The sequence below is a fragment of the Takifugu rubripes genome, chromosome 1 (assembly GCF_901000725.2).
Source record: "Takifugu rubripes chromosome 1, fTakRub1.2, whole genome shotgun sequence".
Taxonomy (NCBI): Eukaryota; Metazoa; Chordata; class Actinopteri; order Tetraodontiformes; family Tetraodontidae; genus Takifugu; species Takifugu rubripes.
In genome coordinates, this window is record NC_042285.1 from 8,552,117 (window position 1) to 8,572,078 (window position 19,962).

The 19,962-nt window shown below is 40.9% G+C and overlaps 2 protein-coding genes across 7 annotated transcripts in view; both read right to left on the reverse strand.

The window, feature by feature from the left end:
* Positions 1-1,787: 1,787 nt before the first annotated feature.
* Positions 1,788-8,173, reverse strand: LOC105416648 (transcription factor 20). The gene is made up of 6 exons (XM_011605371.2): positions 7,965-8,173; positions 4,501-6,998; positions 4,255-4,348; positions 3,814-3,863; positions 3,661-3,725; positions 1,788-3,501 (listed from the first exon to the last, which is right to left on the reverse strand). Exons 2-5 carry the CDS (start codon positions 6,991-6,993, stop codon positions 3,678-3,680), a joined length of 2,685 nt encoding a protein of 894 aa, XP_011603673.1. The 5' UTR covers positions 6,994-6,998; positions 7,965-8,173; the 3' UTR covers positions 1,788-3,501; positions 3,661-3,677.
* Positions 8,174-9,314: 1,141 nt separating this feature from the next.
* Positions 9,315-19,962, reverse strand: part of LOC101079192 (myosin phosphatase Rho interacting protein) — a 37,682-nt gene continuing 27,034 nt past the window's right edge. For 5 of the 6 annotated variants that reach the window (XM_029835916.1, XM_029835920.1, XM_029835923.1 and 2 more), the window contains 8 exons: positions 18,756-18,903; positions 18,389-18,506; positions 17,507-17,666; positions 17,317-17,430; positions 13,216-13,302; positions 12,978-13,140; positions 11,749-11,834; positions 9,315-10,184 (listed from right to left, as the gene is read on the reverse strand). In XM_029835916.1, coding sequence (XP_029691776.1) covers positions 10,113-10,184; positions 11,749-11,834; positions 12,978-13,140; positions 13,216-13,302; positions 17,317-17,430; positions 17,507-17,666; positions 18,389-18,506; positions 18,756-18,903 — 948 coding nt within the window. In that variant the 3' untranslated portion in view covers positions 9,315-10,112. Of the gene's footprint in view, positions 10,185-11,409; positions 11,486-11,748; positions 11,835-12,977; positions 13,141-13,215; positions 13,303-17,316; positions 17,431-17,506; positions 17,667-18,388; positions 18,507-18,755; positions 18,904-19,962 lie in introns of all 6 variants that reach the window. The other variant, XM_029835922.1, reaches the window with a different exon arrangement.

The following is a 19,962-nucleotide window of genomic DNA, read 5'->3' on the forward strand; positions in this document are numbered from 1 at the left end:
GGGTTCTAGTAGAAGGGGGAGGTACCCTTGAGCAAGGTCCCAAACCCCTAAATGCTCACAAAGGGCCCTGAAATGAGCTGGCAACTCATTCCGGGGTGCACCCTGCCTACGCCTGCATGCAACTGGGATAGGCTCCAGCACCCTCCCTTTGACCCTGAAAGGGGTACAGCAGTCAAGTTAAAGGACAAAAAAAAGGTTTCAAACTGTAGAAGTTTTAAGGGTACTCCTTCACCCCTACCCCTACGAAGTAAACGCACCAAAGCAAGGGCAATCAGATCAAAGACCAGGCTTGGGTTGCTATTGCTAATGGTCATCATGTGTAAAATGTTTTTCAGATTAGTTTTATTTTAGAGCTTGGTATCAAAAACACAAAAAGAGAATATTGGAATTTTACAAACAACAGCATGTGCATATTTTGGTTCGACAGTGTCTATTCAAATTTATTGTGTTCTTGTTTTGGTAAAACTGCACCACTGTTCTGCTAATCCCATTTCACTGTAGCGGTTTAGACCTGTGTTGCCGTGATACATGTATTTTTAGGACATTCCTGATCAAAGCTGATGACACCTGACCTGAGATGAAGGATGGATGAATCACACCAGACGAAATATCCAACCCAACGTTCTTTTCTCCTTCCTCGCAATGAGTCAGTTGCTGCTGGCCACTCGTCTCATCTATCCACACGTGTTGTCCTTGCTGTCCAGTGCCATATTTTATTATTTGGTGTTTTAGTGAGCAGATGATCACAGCGCTAGAACTCTGAACCACTTCTGCTGTTTCAATGCAACTGTCTTCCTGTAAACTGAGATTTAGCCAATAAAATGAGAATCTTGTTGGAGGGACCTTTGGTATCAGGACTGTCCTTTATGAGTCTGTTTTGGTTATACTTTGCTTTAGGTTAAATACTAGCGCAAAATGATGCCCACATGAAGTAAACATCCTTCCATTCAAGTGCACTGAGTTTTATATGCAACATTGGAACTGATTTATTTCCCACAATAATCAGTATGTTTACTTCTATCACAATTTCTCTAAACCATCTCCCTTTTTCCTCACAGTAACTGTACTGCTGTACAATTACTGACTTCAAGTCAGTCCAAAGAATAATTCTATGCCAGCAGAAAACAGGATTCTATCCTCTGATTATGAATTTATTGTCTGACTGGTGACATGCACCCACGATGGCTAGGTTTTTAACGCTACCTGCCTCAAATATTCCTTTAAGCGTTTAAGATGAACACAGATAAAAAATAAATCCATCATTCTATTTCAGGCTCAAAATCATTCATTAAAAATGTTACATACACACACACACACACAGTATATACACAGTATATACATATATATACAGTATATATATAGTCCTAGGAACAGCTAAGATCCTGCGCAGAACCCTCAGACTCCCAGGCCTCTGGTAGAGGACCCGAGTCTGAAGGAAGGAGGCACCGCCCAGGAGGGCGAGGAAGAGATTATTTTATTTATACAGTATATATATATATATATATATATACATACAGTATATATATATATATATACACAGTATATATATATATATATATACACACACACACAGTATATATATACACAGTATATATATATACACACATACAGTATATATATACACAGTATATATATACACACATACAGTATATATATATACACACACACACACACACATATATATGCTGCTGCTTAGTTAATGTTTAACCTCTATCTTGCAAACCAGCAAAACATTTTTTTTCCAATTTTGCCCATCATTCAAATCCAGAAATATTAGTTAAATAGCATAATGTTTAACAAAATATTTATTTTTAACAATTACAATAACTCCTCCGGTGTTCCAAGAGATGATACAAACGGTTGCAATCAAATAAAATACTGGAAAACAAAACAACAAAAGTGACATAGGTTGGCAGTTTTTGTTCCATGTTCACCCCCCCCACCAAAGATCAGCAATGACTGAAATGTGGAGGTGGTGTTGGAATGTCATTAGTGTGTGTGACGGGACAGAAGGCTTTGTATCCATGGAGATAAACACATTCTGCTGCGCCTGACGATAGTATTTACAAGTTCACGCCAAAACAATATCTGAGAATCAGCCCTGAGATTAATAAATTCATTAGGGGAAAAACAAAAAAATCAGGAAGAAGAAAACATTCCAAAGCTGTATTTGGTGGAAATAATATTTTGTACTTTGAAATAAAAAAATTATAGTATGCTACTAGATTTAAAAAAACGTGGCACAAAAAGTATTATGCAAGATGGTTGGGAGCGTGTCTGGATCTGTAAACTTTAAGCCCTGGCTTACTGGAAAATCAGTCATCAAGCCAGTGCAAGACTGCCCCCATGGCTGTGAGTGAAAGTAACACAGGTATAACACTGAACAGGCAGGCCGACCCCACCGCATAATTCTGTCACGCTGAGAGCATTCACCGCCGCACCAAAAGAATATAGTTCTGCAGCAGGGAGGGGCACACCTGCTGCCCTTGGTTACCAAAAAATACCTCTTACAGGTCCTGTAAGGCTTTCTGAGAAAGGGTTTTGGTGGAAACTCTCAACTCAGACTCAGGGCAAGAATTTAAAATCCATGTCAAACTTGCAAGCTAAAGATTGTCAGCACGGAAAATCTGCTGAACAAAAAATGAGTGAACAGGAACCCATTAGCTTCGATCAGAAAGAAGGCCTGGTCAACACGAGACGACATACTGGGACGACATACTGCAGCTACCAGTTAATGAAGGCAGTGGTGGACCAAAGTGCTTTAAGTAAAATAAAAAAAAATGGCGTTGAAGTGGTTCACATGGTTGAGCTCACAGGATGACCTGCGACCCTCAAGGAAAGCCATGTGACCCAAGGGAGGGGGCAAGTGATACAGCATCTGAAGCTCGGACCAGATGTAGTCGATGCACCTTGAAAGTGTGTCCTTAGAATCGCCCACACTTTCAGAATACATTCAACACACCGTTCGGTCCAGTTGAACTTCAGCTTGGCTTGACGTTCAGCATTGCTGCTTTCCGATTGACTCCACCTATTTTGGATCCAGCAAAGCTGTCCAGCCGGGTACCTCCTTCTGGCTTTTTATTTTAAATAAAGCTCTTTTTCTGAATGATTTCAACGATAACTTAAAAAAAAACACAGAGCTCTTTGACAACTGCTAAAGCACCAAATGCGAAAATTTAATGAATAAATACACCAAATAAATCAAATATGTAGAAATCTTTTTAAAAAAATTAAATAACTTTGATTGTAATTCATATTTAGCCAGAAGAAACAAATTGATATAAATAACTAGTAAAAAGACGAGTTCAGGAAGTTTCTTTGTGTTGTCACTTTTAGCCTGTTCAGAAATGCCTGACTGCACTGAGGCCGTCTGCACCTCTGGCAGTGCAGCTGAGGGTGAACGTTAAGGTTTACGGGTGCTGAGCTGTCGCTATGAAGGTCCCTGGTCAAGAGTTGCTGTGGTTATGAGCGGAACGGAAGCCACTTCAGGATGTTGATGGCCTGGAAGAAGCATAAAAAACAGGAATCAGAGAGGAATTCTTCTGTTCTTTGGAGTGTACAGGCTCTCTTAGATTTTAACAATGAAGTATTCCTACATATCCCAAAATGCATCTCATTAAGATCTAAACTGTATATTTAAACCCAGCACCATGATCTTACCTCAGGAGCTGTCACCGTCACCTGTCCTCACATCGGTTTTCTAGAGAAGCTTTGACTGTCTTTTTCTAAGTAAATTAAAAATAAGATATGTTGACCTTGTTTTATTCAAGATATGAATGTTTCTCATGGAGACTGGAGAGTTTATTGGTTCACCTTGTGCTTTCTACACTTCATGGAGAAGTTTTCTTCAAAGAGGATGCAGTCTGTGAGAGGAGGAGATCAGGAATTAGAAACGCTCCACTGACTCACCCACAGGATCTAGATCGCCCACATCAGCGGAGGCCATAGCAGCCATCAGAAACCAGCAGCAGATGTCTATTTTGGGTGACTTCAGTGCATTTTAACAGGTACAAGCTAAATCTGAATGAATTTCAAGACAAATAGCTGCATGGTAAAAAATATCAGCTAAAATTCTACTAAAAATTATGAATTCAGCTGGGAATCGTTCAAGCAGCCTAACCAAATCTCCCAGTTTCTGTACGATTCATCAAACCCAGATAACTGAGCACATGTGACCTGCTCTCGTAATCATGGGGTCTGCCCTTTGTCTTTTGGATAGAGAGGGTGGGGGGGGGGGCAGAAGGCAGTACTTACCTGACTCCAGAGCACACCTGTAGTGGTATTTGTTTGGACAGCTTTTGGTGATGCATCCCAGTGTGGCGCCTGGCTCGCTGCATGCTGAGCACCTCTGCAGACACACAGGATGGATGAAATTAAGACAGCAGAACATTTTTAACAGGACCGGATCAAACAGTGTGTGTAATATTTAGTCCCAACTGCTGATAATATATCCATGTGCTGACTATCGAGCCAAACATAGGTAAAAAAATGCAGCATTACCGTCTCCTGGGCCACCCTGACAGCCTCCTCCAGTCCGTAGACCTTGCCTTTCACAAGGTAAACACCTGCTGACCAGATGCCACAGTCTTCATGGAGCCAGTACTCGCAGGGCTCCAGGGGCAGCATGGGGGGGCTGTACCAGTCTTCGATCATGGCTGTGTCCCTGTCTGAATGAGCCCGTTTGGCAGCAGGGCTGCTGGTACCATCGCTGGCCCACGGCTGGGCCCCTACTCTCAGGCGGTGTGAAGGCTGTTTAACAGTGCGCTTCCTTCCTCTCTCCTTAATGGTGGAGGATGAGGAATCAGAGTCACTGTCATCTTCCTCTCCCTTGAGTGCGGGTATACCTGCCGGTCTTTTAGCAGCAGGTCGGTATCCTTCGGGGTAATAGGGACCATGCAGGTCCCCTAAGTCCATTGCGTTGGCCGACTGTCCACAAAGACAGCAGACAAGGGAACGTTGATGCTGGCTGTGCACTGATGCCCGCCCCAGCTGCAAACAGGAAGTGCTTGGGACAGCTCCAGTTACAAAATTGCCTGAGGGCAACTGCTGGCCCTTCTTGAGGTCTGTTCTAACTTCCTCAGGATAGTTCACAACTGTGCACAGCGAAGGAGAAGACTGTAGATGCTCCACATGCACAAATGGAGAGAAACTGTCCATCCTCAAGTCCCTTTTCTCCTCTTTGTAGGTGATGTACTTCAGCTTGATCTCTGGCTCCTTAGGTGAAAACATGAAGGAGCACTGGCTGTGTTTTTTTTCTTTATGTTTCTTTCCCCGACTCCTGGGAGAGCAGGTGGCCTTCCGTGCTGCGGCGGGAGCTACATTTACTCCAGCCTTTCCTGTAGTTTTCTTTGGAGATTTGGAGGATTGTATGTGGGGAGACACACTAGCTACGTAGATTTCCATAGCAGGGTCTGAGCTGGAGAGCTGCTCTGGCGGCTTCTTTAGGTTTGTGTGGACAGCAGGTTGAGGGATTTCTGGAGGTGTGCTGTTCTGAGGCTTTTCAGAGTGATTGTTAAGAGTATCAGAGGTAGGATCATTGTTACTGTCAGTGTTACAAGTATTATCTTTATCCTCTTTCACTGGAATTACTGTTTGTTTCAAGCTGTTCTCTAAAAGCGATGCCTTATCTTTGCTTGTTCTTTTTCGGAGTGACACTTGGCCAGTGCTCTCGCTGTTGGTTACCTTAGCGCCGCATTTTCCCGCCCGGGAAGGATTTGGCTTCTTATTAGTGCGTATGCAACCAGCCACTTTGTAACTGCTGGAGTTAATGTTCATAACTATGGCCTCTAACCGAGTCCCTCTACCTGACCGCACTGGCAGTTTTTTTTCGTTTAAAGTCCTCTGGAGTGCTGTGGCATTCCCATTGACATGAACATTGACTGGCTTTTTTTCTGAATCATCTGACATGCAAACATTCCCTGTGACACCAATCAAAGGCTCCAATGTGGGGTTCTGTTTCAGAACAGGCTGCTCATCTCTGTCGCTTGAGTCTGACCCCATGTCAGCAGTGAGCCTGGAGCTGAGCTGATTAGCACTCTTTGAAGACGAGCCAGCCCACACAAACCCACCCGTAGTATCAGGGTAACAGTTGCCGGTGCTGGGTGAGCTGGAAGCCTGAGGCAGATCAAACCCATCCTTAACGGCATCCTGTGAGATAACTGAGGGAGAGAGTGGGTCTTCTAGAGGGCTGATGTACTCTCTGTTCAACAAACACAGGTCTCTCACCCCAATACTGTCTGGGAAGACCACTGGGTCAGGTTTCTTAGACACAACAAACACCGCACAGTCCCCTGTTTTCTCATCATGCCCAGTAGCAGGGACCAGAGATTCAGGTGAAGGCTGAAGATATACAGCTGGACTTTCCCAGCCGAGAACCTCCCCGTTCTCCAACCCACTGTTCTTCAGAGATAGGCTGTTTTCCTCTTGAAAAGCCTCATCAAACTCCCTGGAAATTATTTTACTCTTGACCTCATGGCTTTCCTTTGCAGGAACATTGTTCTCTGATCCTAGCTGCGCCTGAGATGATGACTGAAAATGTTCCTTTGGAATATCAAGGTCCACAGGCTCTGAGTAATGCTGGTTAAGTTCCCTTAGTGCTTCAGAGTTGTGTAGAGAACAGAGGGGCAACTTACTGATGGCTGGTAGGCTGGAAAGTGGCGAATGCTGAGACAAGGAGTTGTGAGTGATGCAGACATGAGACCTGCTCACGTAAGATAGGGTAACTGTTGTGTGTGACAAGGCATTGTCTGGGTGAATCTGATCCCCTGATTGAATATTGATGTCCGAGGACCCGGCACTCTCTGAGAAGGTAAGCTGGGGGTTGCAGTTTGCTGAATTTGGACACCATCCCGGGCTCTTGACCAAGGTATTTACAGATGTATTGCTGGATACACATTCTTCACTTTTCCTTGTTGAGTCAATCAAGGTGGAGATGCGGGAGGTGGAGAGGTCTTGAGGCTGTAGATCATCTAAACTCTCAGGTGCCTGCTCCATAACAACTGGAATTTAAAAAAAAAATAAAAAAATGTTTTAAGTGTGGGAAATTTACTTTTTCCTCTCTAGCCAAGAGTAATATATGGCACACTTATGCTATAGGAATTTGAGTCTATAGTTTAAGCAACGTATAATTTTGATGTGAGAAATATAATAAATCAAAACCAGGTGTATTCATTAATCGTATTGTTGACATTAGCTTTGAACTGGCATGTGCTTATAATTCAATAAAGGTTGAATATTGCTTAGTGTAACAGTCCAATTGTGTTCACCTACAAGCCCGATTCTAACTGAAAACTTACACAAAAACAAAAAAGTACTTTTAAAGGATATAATATTTAACTTGACATGTCAAGGCTGACAGGTCATGGTTTAGCAGCAGTTAGCTTAGCCTAGCCACAGTTGACGTTAGCTAGCTAGGCCTAGCTTAACTACGATTACGCTTCCGTACGCCGAACAACATGACATATCTAGCATTTAAAGTTTATTCTTCCACATAATAAATTACAGGTCTCAGGGTGTGCCCGTGCAACAACGAGAAATAAATGGCCAACATACTTTCAATTCGGCGAGGGTTTTGACAGGTAAAACGCTCAACATGTGATCAAAATGAGAACTTTTAAAATCTGAATGATCGACATTGGTTCTTCATGCGTACAGCGACTTTTGATAACTTTAGTGGGAGAGAAGGAATTTAAATGGTTAAATCCTGATGAAAACATTACTTTAGCGACATTATATAGGTCCCGATTTAAAGTACAAACCCTGCCTGTTCACATCAGTACACTTTTATTTCCAATCGATACAAAGATGGAGCAGTGAAAAGTGTTTAATGAAATGGCTTATTATTTTCAATGGAGTTTGGTAACACGTTCTTTCCATTTACGCGTAATCTACATAAGGGCAAGGCCCGGCTAGATGGAACAAAGACAGAGCGGAGGTTAAACGCTGCGCTGCTGATCAAAACTTACCCGGACCGGAAAGATCGTAACGCCTTTAAACGTCCACTCGTAAATTTGTGCCCCCCTGCATCTCCTTAATTACACATTCAATAGGCCAAAATAAATAAATAAAATCGCTAAGACATCAATGGGATAACGCCGTGAAATAAGATAAACACACTTTCCAGGAACACAGTAGACTATAGCAGCGACATCATATTTTTCACGATGTAACCACTTACTTCCGGTTTACCTTTCAAAGTAAAATTAACAAACTTGTTCTTTGGCTTTATGGCGAAATATTAAATGACTGCAACAAACTCAAATCTGTGAGAAAAGAAATTAAAGTAAATATATAAATACCAACACATACATTTTCAAATTTATATCTAGGGCCAGACCATAATATGACTACTTCACTTAAGGGCCTCTTTAGAATTTAAGCACAATACCTGAAGTTTTTAGTTTATCTATTGTCGCACAAAAGTTCCCCCATTTTCGTTCTTGGGCCATCAATAAATCTGCAGAGCTGATTTTTTTTCTCCCAAAACGTTATCCGCGAAGACAATTTTCAGAGATGTGTTCAATTTCGAATTCTCATGTTGTGATAAATTGTGATGATTGTCTATAAAAGTGGTTTGAAACTAACTACGCCACACAGCCATCACGTGAACGTTTTTAATTTTAGAAATCTATATACAATTGGCATCAATGATTGCTTTCAGTTCATTGCTGTCTCACTATAAGTACCTTGATCCGAAAAAGATAGCAGATTAGGTAATCTATTAAACAAAATCATCATTAATGTAAAGTGTCAGGACCGATGTATCAATCAACATGCACTTAGAATTTGAGCTTGACACCCAACAATTTCATTGCCACTAATTACTGTTGAAATGATTGCACACGATTTAAAACAAAAACAAAACTAAACTAAAAACCCTTGACTCTTGTAACACCAACATCCCTTCTCTTGAGATTTTAAAACATCTCTTCTTGCTGGCTCCTTTTCAGGAATTTCACTTTCAGATTTCCAGATTCTTTATAAGTAAACCACAGATGGTAAAGTTTGATTCAGGTTCTGTAAAATTGTGCTGATATTTCTGTTTTCTAAACCATCCCCATCTTTCATTGTTTTAAATACAGCTGCAAACTTTGTTTCTAATTAGCTGATGGTTCCAAGAGGTTCAAACACACTATTCTGCAGTATACAAAGAGAACAGAGAGTCATTCTCCTCCTGTGTGGTCTTTGTGCCTCAGGTTTCCATTTTTTCTTATTGCGTCATCAGTATTGCCACATGTGCTCTTGTGAAATCTCCAGCCTGCAACACGGTGTGATGTGTGATGGTGGACAAATGCAAAAAAATCACAGAAGAAAAAAAGGGTGCAAAAATATTTATTGCTAATAAACTTGTAGTCAGTCGGTGTATATTTGCTTTATATTTACAATAATAGAGTACGGGGGAATGGGAATGTGGAGAAAAAAAATCCCAACCATTTAAATAAATACAGTCTGCCACTGAACAAGACTACAAACATAACCAATTCCATCTCCATTACAGCTGGAACCATGATTGCAGTGAGAAAACAAAAGTCTATATAGATTTTCATATATAAATTAGAGTCAGTAAATCTTATCCTTATGCATTCATGTGTCGCCTGTCCAAGACAACAGAGAGAACATCTGTGATGTTGGGCGATGGAGCATCCTGGCAGCTGTTTCGTTTTCCAAAGCCAAAGAGCTTTTTCATTCCGTCTGTCCCTATCATGGACTGGGGAGATTATAGACTGGTGGAGCGCTGAATGATGGAGGCCTCGTTCCTGTGCATTTCTTTACGTGGCGCGCTCATCTGTGCGTCAAATTTACATCGTTGTTAGTGACAGTCTGGGGTGTTAAAACAGTAGCATACACAGTCATAGTGTTAATGTACGTGTAACAGACGCTCAGTTAAAAACATTATTTACAGTAAGATGTGGCAGCAAAAACAAATACAAAAAAAGTCACAGTAACTGAAGTGCATGGAATGCAAAATCTAAACATGAAATTCAAACTTCATACCATGGTTTGTATTTATATATGATCTGTTGTGACCAGTGTGTAGTGTTACTAAATAAGCCATTACAAGGGTAAAATATAGTGGGACTTCTAAACATGCAGCCAGATGTGACGCTTTACTGTCAGAAGTCCTTTGTGTCTTTGTGGTCGAACAGGTGGAGCCTCTGCTCTGCTGTCAGCCCTTCCTTCAGACTCTGCAGGGAAGAGGAGAAGAATGACATGTTTACCATGAGTGCAGATGTCTGAAAGACTCTTGTCTGTATAACGCTGCTGCCACTTCATTTCTTAAATGCTACTCTCATGACACATACGCTCATCACATCAGAGAGAAATGCAAAGGCCTCTACACCTTGAAACTGTGCAAAGACGAATCAGAATAGCCCGTCATTCAATTGACAGTGTGCGCAGAGAGTGAGAAAAAGGATTTAAGATCCTCTGCAGAAATGGAGAACAGCTGTGTTTATTGAAATTCTGAATACTGAGTTTTCTGTTGATGAATTACTACATGAACATGGAGCCTGATATCTCTGCTGCTGCCACATCTTGGACTGGAGGGACAATTTAACTGTTTGAAAATGTCGGGCTCAAAAAAGACACTATTATCTGCACTAGCTTTATTGTTGCCTATTTAGTTAAACAAGTATTACATTTGTAAACCATAGAGGAAGAGGCAAAACTGTCAAGCAGTCCAACAAATCCAACAACAAAGAAAAGGAACACACTTGAAAGAATCAGTTCGTCAATTGTCAAACTCATAAGCTGTTTCCACAGCTGCCCAAAGATCTGCTGTCCTGACCCCACTGACCCCAAGTCAACTTGGCCATCAACTCCCTTACCATGTTAGCCATCATCAATCATTAAGATCCTTTGATATTTGTGAGTTATGCCTGGCTGTTAAAGTAATCAGGAACACACTACACAAAAGCAAAAGATGGATACAAATCACATATTTAACTAATGTGTGTAAACAGTGTTCATTTCTGAAGCTAAATACAACATTTGAGATAATACTGATTATCAGGACCCTGGCCCAAACTTTTGAAAATGTATTCCTGCCATCATATTTGATTTTTACATATGTCAAAATTTTGATTTTACTTTTAGTATTACATCATAGCCCAGTTAATGTAAAAAAAGCAGATGTTTAAAATATTCTGTCAAAATTACTGGTTCTCACTATACCCAAAATGTTTCAAAACTTTATTTAATGACACATTTAGATTATATATATATATATGACTAACTGAATGCTGACAGAGGCTGCAAGTGACTCATTCCTGCATATTAGAGCACCAACGTGATACATTCTTCACCACGGTGATATTTCAGTGGAACAGAGACTCTGATCTGTGGTTTACAGATGTGGAGGGCGAGAGGATGTGCTTCAACCAGCTGTGGATGTGTCTGGTTTTGGTTTACCTAAAGGAGGAGGGAGAGGAGGCCTACGCGTCCTCAGCCGCCCCTAACTGTCCCAGGGCATGTCACGACTCACAAACTGAGAACAGAAGGGGAAAAAAAAAAAAAAATCACACCAGCAAGTGTGTGTCACACCACACTGTTCCTGCTCCATCACAACAATACAAATTATTCTAAGGTGGATGCCTGTAATCGAGGCAACGGCTGGCGTGCAGTGCAACATGCAATGCCATAGATGAACAGAAGATGGCAGGAGTCCCTTCAAACTACTCTGTTGGGATGCTTTTGCTCTGTGATCCTGAATGCAGGGAAGAATTGATGTCACTGTGCATGACAACCTACCTTTGACCTCATTGTTCTCTCTGAACGTTTGGCTGCAGCTGCTGCCATCTTTAGGATGTCAGGGTTGCTTTTGGATTTCATTATATCTAAAATAGTAGAATAATGTTTAGTCTTCTCATATACTGTACAGGGTCAGCAGTGTGGCCATGCCAACTTAGTGAATAAAGAGGTAACCTGACTTATGAAATATAACAAGTCTACAACTAAGGAAAAAAAATCAAATTATTCTAAATACACTGCTCAAAAAAATTAGAGGAACACTTTGAAAACGCATCAGGTCTAAACAGGGGGAAAAAATGATCTTGAATATCTTTCCTGATAAAAGTAGGTGATGTATTTAGTATTAGTAACAAAATGGTGCCACATAATTTGATAGAAATGGAAATGATCACTCTATAGAGGGGAGAAATCAAAGACACCCCAAAAATGAAAGTGAAAAAATAATTCAGCAGACTGCTCCATTTTGTGTGGCCCCAACATGCTTGTATGCATGCCTGACAATGTCAGGGCATGCTCCTTATGAGATGACGAATGGTGTCTTGGGTGATCTCCTCCCAGATCTGAACCAGGGCATCACTGAGCTCCTGGACAGTCTGAGGATCAACCTGGCGGTGCCGGATGGACCTAAACATAATGTCCCAGAGGTGTTCTGTTGGGTTTAGGTCAGGTAAATGTGGGGGCCAGTCAATGGTATCAATTCCTTCATCCTCCACCAAATAAATAACTACAGCAGTAGAAAGTCAGTCAGTAAAAAAATCAGCCAAAAGAGATGAGGAGGGAAAAAAGTATCCGTGGCCTCACCCTGGAAAGCCATTCCTGTTTTGGGGCCGTCTCATTGTTGCTCCTCTGATGCACCTGTTGTTGATTTCATTAACAAAAAAGCACCAGAAACTAATTAACAACCCCCTCTGCTACTTAACTGACCAGATCAATATCCCAGAAGTTTGAATGATAGGTTGCTATACTCTGATTAAAAAGTGTTCCTCTAATTTTTTTGAGCAGTGTATTATAAAATATTATCTTCTTCAACATCGTTTTGCAGTGTATTGCCAATCCCTATTCTGTTCTGGAAAGGTGAGATCAGAGTAAACCAACAGGGGTAATCGCTCACAACAACTTTTGGGCTGAGCGATAAACTCATGATTTAAAATAATAAAAACTGTTAGGTATATAAGCCGAATCATCTTGATGTTCTTCAGCAGAGCCTGGTGTTATTCCTACTTCCGTACCATATCCTCCTCGCTCCACCTCCTCCAGTGTTGGCTCGCCGAGGGCTTCGTGGGCCAGCTGCAGCTGGTCTCTAAGCCGGCCCAGATCACGCTCTGCTTTGGCCTTGACAATACTCAGCTCCGTGTAGATGTCCTTGTACTTATCTGTTGCATATTTCTTGTCCTGAAATCACAATGTGGCATCTCAGTTAAAGAGAATTCATGTTATTTATGTCTTCTGTTAACAGAGCAAGCATACTCTTTGGGCAGCATGGAGTTCATCCTTCAGGGAGTTGATTTCTTGTTTAAGGTATTGGACCTCTGATTCCTTCACCCTCAACATCACCTGCAATACATTTAGAAGAACCTTACAAAATGCACGTGAACCAGAAATGTACCCTTCATTCTTTCCATGTTCAACTGGAAATCAATCATACATTTTAAAAAAGATAAAGTGACTGATACTTTTGTTACTTGTTTTTCATCCAATACAAGATATGCTTGGCTTTTCATATTTCAATTTTGATCTTCAATTTTTAGTGCTCAATTAGTTGCATGCATCATAGTAGCTATAGCTCTGAAATGGCAACAAGGCGCAGCAGTGCTGCAAACAGAGTTGTAAGAATAATGTTGAATGAGAACTTTGAAGATAAACTGATAACTAAAGTGTCTTTCCTTCTGTTGTAAAGATGAATGAAAAGCTTGTTTTTAGCATAACCATATGACCTGAGTGATATCTATAAAGGACTGCATCATAGGCTACCAGAAATATTATGAGGTAGTCTACATTTACTGCAAATCTTCTCAGTAATACACATTAAAAAACTATACTGATATAATCAGTACATGGTTGAGTAATACTAAATATAATATGAGGTACTTTTACTTTGTCCTTCTGAATTTCAGGATACTCTGCTGCAATGTGCAGGAAATTTCAGTGCATGTCAAACTGCTGTTGAATAAGTCTGAACAATTGACAAAATAAGCAGAAAAGTTAAGAGTGAAAGATGGTTTTTTTTGCACTCCAATTTTAGGTCCAAATCAAAAGTATTTGTCTAATTATTAGGTTATTATCTTAGTTATGCTGCTATAAGCTGAGGCTGCCGGGGTCCAGAAACATGATCACCTGACAGGCCTCTGTCACCCATTCACAACTTCCTCTCCTCTCCTCTCGGAGTACCGGTACATCAGTGATGATGTTATTACTGGTGTAGTTTCTCTGCTTCTCTTCCCCTCTCTCTGTATCCATCTACAGGCATTGTCGCCTTCATAGCTGTACGCTGACCTGCTGACCTCCGACCCCCTGACTTACTCTTATACCAGCAGTTTGTTAGAATTAATGTACCTGTATGATTTCTACCTATTCTCTCTTCTACCTGTCCTCCCCATTCTCCTCTCTACCCAGCCGGCCATCAGCAGGAGGGTCCCCCTACATGAGCCCGGTCCTGCTCAAGGTTTCTTCCTGTTAAAGGGGAGTTTTTCCTTGCCACTGTTGATTGTTGGGGGCCAGGCCCTGGGATTCTGTAAAGCGCTTAGAGATCATTTTGATTGTATGCCAAGAATGCCATCACTCATTATTTTAGCGGCACGCACCGAGGCATGTGAGCCACGGACATTTTGAATTTTATAATGTGAACAGTTATTTGGTATGCCTCGTCTCTTCTAAAACACTGAGATATTCTCAAAAATTGACGGTGCGCCTTATAACATGGTGCGCCTTGTGTGTGGACTGAGTTCCAAAATCTGCTGTGCACCTTTGGTGGGTGCACTACGGTAAACGCTCCGCCAATCGATTAGCGGCACACCTACGCGTGAGGACAACTGTTGCGCAGCGGCTGCCTGCAGATTACCAGGAGAGGGTAGCCATCTTCGGCACCTACTGCCGCGACAAGATAACCGCGCCCAGCCACATCACCAACATGGATGAGATTCCTCTGACTTTTAACATCCCTTTGATCGGCAAAGTGGAGAAAAAGGGACCAGCACGGTGGCGATACGCACAACAGGGCACGAGAAGTCGTCGTTCACTGTGGTTCTCGGCTGCCACGGAAACGGACAGAGTGCTAGATGACGGAAGGCGAACACTCCTTCACAAAGACTATGAGGCAGCGGCGGGCAAGTTATGCCACCATATGCGGGTGGATTGTAGACGCATGGGCTATGATACCATCTTCATGTATTGTAAGAGCTTTCACAAAATCAACGCTGAACCGAAACCGGTCGGTGAGTCAGATGATTAAGAAGAGGAATTCAGGATGTTGGACATTGAAATAGTGCAGCTGTTTAATTTAGATACAGAAGATGAAAACTTTGATGGTTTTGTGGCGGAAGAATTAATATTTTGTTCAATAAATGTGTCGAAACTCACTGTTTTACTTCCGTTGTCATTTTTACTGTATGTTTCAGCATGCGCCTAATAATACGGTGCGTCTTATGTATGTTTTAAATACAGAAATAGCACCCATAACTGAGACTGTGCCTTTTAATACAGTGCACCTTATGGTCGTGAAAATACGGTACATACCAATCTCATCCCTCTTATAATGGTGGTACTCGTCTGTGGCTCACCTATCTGACCTTTTGGACTTTATAATGTGGACGAGCCACAATAAATTTTACTACCCTATTATTACCACTGTCTGACCTATTAACATGATATTATTACATTATGTGGTATGTACAGTAGTGTAATAATAATATATTCTTGGTGAAAATCAGGGTTCCTTTACTTCCAGAAGGGGGCAGTATTTGGTAACTTGTTTTAAGTCCTTTGTCCCAACAGAGTCAAGTTTTAAAAGCAGTATCAAAGACTATTACTGATTTTCCTCTGCTCTGACATGGCCACTGTACTTAGTAAGCAGCTATTTAACAGCATTCAGTCTTTCCCCCCAATAAAAAATGACAGGGTGATCGATATGTGCCATACAGTGGGACCTCTACTTACGAACGTCTCTACAGGTGGAATTTTCAGCTTACGAAACATCTCAACGGGAAAATATTTCCTCTTGTTACGAAAGAAATTTCAGGATACGAAAGGCAAAAATACTCTACCGCTGCTACTCGCAGCTCGCGGAGTTTAGCGAATGCAAACATGCTTGTAGCTGCTCTGCCATTGGCTATCGCCGAGCATTTTCCTGTCATCCCATTGGCTATCGCCGAGCATCTTCCTGTCATCCCATTGGCTAGGAGGGATGTCAAAATGTACAAGTTTGTGTGTATCCCAGCGTCGCCTTAGTTTAACTTTTATTTATTGTGGGTGTTCGTATGTTTGTCCATTCGATGGCGGTGTTACCACAAGTGTTAACGTTCGTTGCTAGTAATGACGGCTAATGTAAGATTAGCCTGTAATAAAGTTTATTTTGTTCCTGGAGAAGCCTTGCACTGAATTCCTACATTTATTGTGCGGTAATCTAATTGTAACATGTATTTGTTAAAATTATGTCCGAATTTTTGGGGGCTTGGAACGGATTAGGGCATTTACATGGAAAACGCGTCTCTACTTACGTAGTTTTCAGGTTACGAAACAACTTCCGGAACCAATTAATTTCGTAAGTAGAGGTCCCACTGTACATCACTTTGGGATCTTACTACCTCTTCCATGGGGACCTACATTACCTAAATTGTTGTGTGCAGAGCAATTTCCATGACATATAGACTCGACCGATTAAATATTAAAATCAAATTCAGTCCTGTGACTCCCTTTGTCCATTTTATATTTTTGATCTGAGGCTAAAAATTAGATATGAAAAAACATACATCTCCTTTTTTCATGTTAGATTAATAAACAAATAACAAAATAATGAGTGACTTTTTCAGTTTTGATTGCCAATTGAAAATGAAAAAAAAGAATGAGTATTGAATTCAACTTTTTTCAGTTTTTGATTTTTAATGCCAATTGAAAATGGAAAGAAGGAATGACACCAAGATTCAAAAATGTTAATTAAAACACTATGCGATGCGCCGCACTCTGCTGTCAGGGTCATGTGTCTGAATTGCATCAGCACTTTCTTAACTGTCTTCTTATGTTCAGAGCTGGAAACATGCTATTGTAATTCAGGCTTTCTGCATTTTCTTTAGTCTGTGATAATATAGGAGGGAGTAGTTTTACAAAAACAGTATCTAATTTTAAAAAAACAAACAAAAAAAACAGTCTATTCAGCAACATGTCCATACTCATTTGAAATGTTACGGCCAGCACTTTTGTAAGTTTAATTGATGGTCAAAAGGTTTTAAACCATCTTGACACTTAAGGTTTAAATCTTACCTGATTTATTAATGTGTGACCCTCAAAGCTTTATTAGTTTAGATTTGGTTACATTTGTACTGCTCTCAGGTTGATGTTTTGCTGTTTGTCTCTTACTTCTAACTCGTAGAGCTCTTTTCCCTGTATTGTGGTATTTGCATCTCCGGGCCCATCCTCAGCTGCCATGGAGCGCATTTTGGTGATCTCTGCTGCCAGTCGATTGTTCAACTCCTACAGAATCCAAAAAGAAGCAGCTCAGAAGAGAATGACAGCTGAGTAACTGTATTTTAGATCACAGTGTGCGTACCTGGTTGTGGGCATTGAGCTCCTGGTTTTCTCTCTGACACTGTCTCAGGGCCTGCCTCTCGGCCTCCAGCGCCTGGGCCAGATGGGCGTTTTCCAAGCACTTCTGGGAATACTGTTCTGACAATACTTCAATCTCACGCTGGAAAGAACACAGCTCCTCCCTGAAACAAAACAACAGCACATTGAGATACTATATGTGACAGTGTGGTGTACAGTTCAGTGATTAAGGAGCATCATGATAACTGGTACTGAACTGAAAAACTTTCAACTAGGGCTGGGAAAGACCACAATATATCTACCTAACTCTGGTATACATTCTAATTATGATAATACATTTTCTATTCTAATATAACACGTGTTCTTTTAACATTATTATTATGGTTAATAATATGAGAGGCCAGCAATTCTTTTTTAAATTAAAGTAAAGCACAACATTGAAGCAAAGCCGGCAGATCAGTTGAGGACATTAGGAGAACGATTGCACTGAAACTCTGTTATAATAGCTGTTCCATATATTTACACATTTAGAATCTGGAGACTAAAGGGCTCCTCATGTGACTCAAAACAGAGCAGTATGTTAAGAACTTTTACTTAATGCAACGACAAGCCAAAGCTAACTAGTGATGCCATAGCTTATCTAGCAACTGTTTGGTCATGTCACTCACTTTAGTGTTCATTATCTATAGTTTGGCTTCAGCTCTTGATAGTGTTGTATTCTTCTAATTCACTTTACATAGTTGTGTAAATTATTGAGTAAGCATTAATGATAGCTTAAGGTTAAATTGAAGGTATACTGCTTGACCAATAATGTTTGAATATTGCTGGACAAATAATTAGCCCCGAGGATGATGGACAGAGTATTTCATCACTAAGATTGATGTACTCGTGCTGTTTGCGGATCTCCTCGACATCTGCATTTCCCGAGTTGCTGTTGGCCTTGCGAGCCTTGTCCAGCTCCTTCTCCATCTCATTCCGGTGTGCATTTTTCATGGCTTCAATGGCTTTAAAAAAAACAAACAAAAATAACCCATAAAAATTCAAATCAGTAGTTTTAGAATAAAATAATGTGATGTATTTAAAAAAAAAACAGCAAGGACCGCACAATTATTGAATTACATGTCTAGCAGTAACAGTAACAGCAGCAATGTGGTTGTTTTTTTGTTTTTTTTTAGTATTGTGCAGAAGGTTAATCCATGGTTGTGCAAGTTTTAGCTCTCTGGTTTCTACACAAGTGTAATGCAGACATTTACCAGCTATAGTTGCTGCCGTCTCCTCTGCGAGGAGTCGCTCTTTCTCCTCCTCCAGGTTCTCCAGCTCTCGCTGGTGTTTTCGCTGCAGCTCATCTATTACCTTCTGATGGGACTCCTCCATTGCTGCAAAGCCCCTCTCGCACGTAGCCTGTGACAAAGGAAATGCTAGTTAGGGGTATGGCCAGCTGGACGTGGACCACGAGGTTCTCCTGAGAAGGACAAAAAAAAACCTCTGGGCCCTACACCATGAGGCAGAGATGATCTTGATGATTATGTTTTCCAACAAATATCTTGCAAGCTGCAGCCATTTAGCCATGAGTGGACAGAGACTGCGTGAGGATGAAAAGGTTTTAGAGGAATGAGAGGTTACGCAATACACTTAAGGTTAACGAGAGAGGGGAGGGGGAAGACATTATATTTTACCATGGTCTACACGCAGAGCCAATATTCATGGATTATTTAAGCAAGATGTGAGTGCACACTCCTTATTTGGATAATTACGATAACTTGTGGTCAGATAATGTGAATATCCTCATCTACCTCTCACCTCTAAACGCATACTTAGAAGGAAAAAAATCAGAGGAATCCTCTTGAACACACTTTGAGAAGGAATGCTAATATTACAGTGCAATTTTCCAAAGACAATGCTTCACTTACGCAAACCTAACACAAAATGTTGGCCCACTTACCCTCTACTCACACTAATCTGACTGCTCTGGAGTCTGTTTCCCTATGCTCTCAATCGAAATTTGAAATGTGCTGTGTTTTTATAGAGTTCGAACTCCGTGAATGCTCAGAGCCAGGAACCACTGTGAAATTGAGAATGTAAACTTCCTGCCGATATCATACTGAGCACAAACTGCATTTAAAGCCGACTCGTGTTTTCACTCTGCAAATGTATCCTAGGTCATGGTCATGGAGTCACTCCAGTTAATGGAGCTTAAACATCATATCAGCAGTCAGTTTTTTTTGTTTTTGTTTTTTACATCAAACATGAACATGAAATATGTAACCATAATGTTACAATAATGTGGAGCCACTGAAACAGAATATAAAATAAGAAAAACATAAGATATAAACTTGAGGGTGTTCATTTTACAAATGACTGTAAATGCTTTAATTTATTAATGAGTGCACTCATTTAGCTCTGAATGAGAAAAAAACTTTACCTCCACCTGAAATCATCATCAATGACAGTGACGAGATA

Bases quoted from the DNA above. Each gene is read 5' to 3' on its own strand.
- LOC105416648 (XM_011605371.2), bottom strand. From the start codon at position 6,993: ATGGAGCAGGCACCTGAGAGTTTAGATGATCTACAGCCTCAAGACCTC. The intron at 3,864-4,254 runs GTAAGTACTGCC...CTCCTCTCACAG, and splicing joins CAGGTGTGCTCTGGAGTCAG to ACTGCATCCTCTTTGAAGAA. The intron at 3,726-3,813 runs GTGAACCAATAA...TAATTTACTTAG, and splicing joins TGAAGTGTAGAAAGCACAAG to AAAAAGACAGTCAAAGCTTC.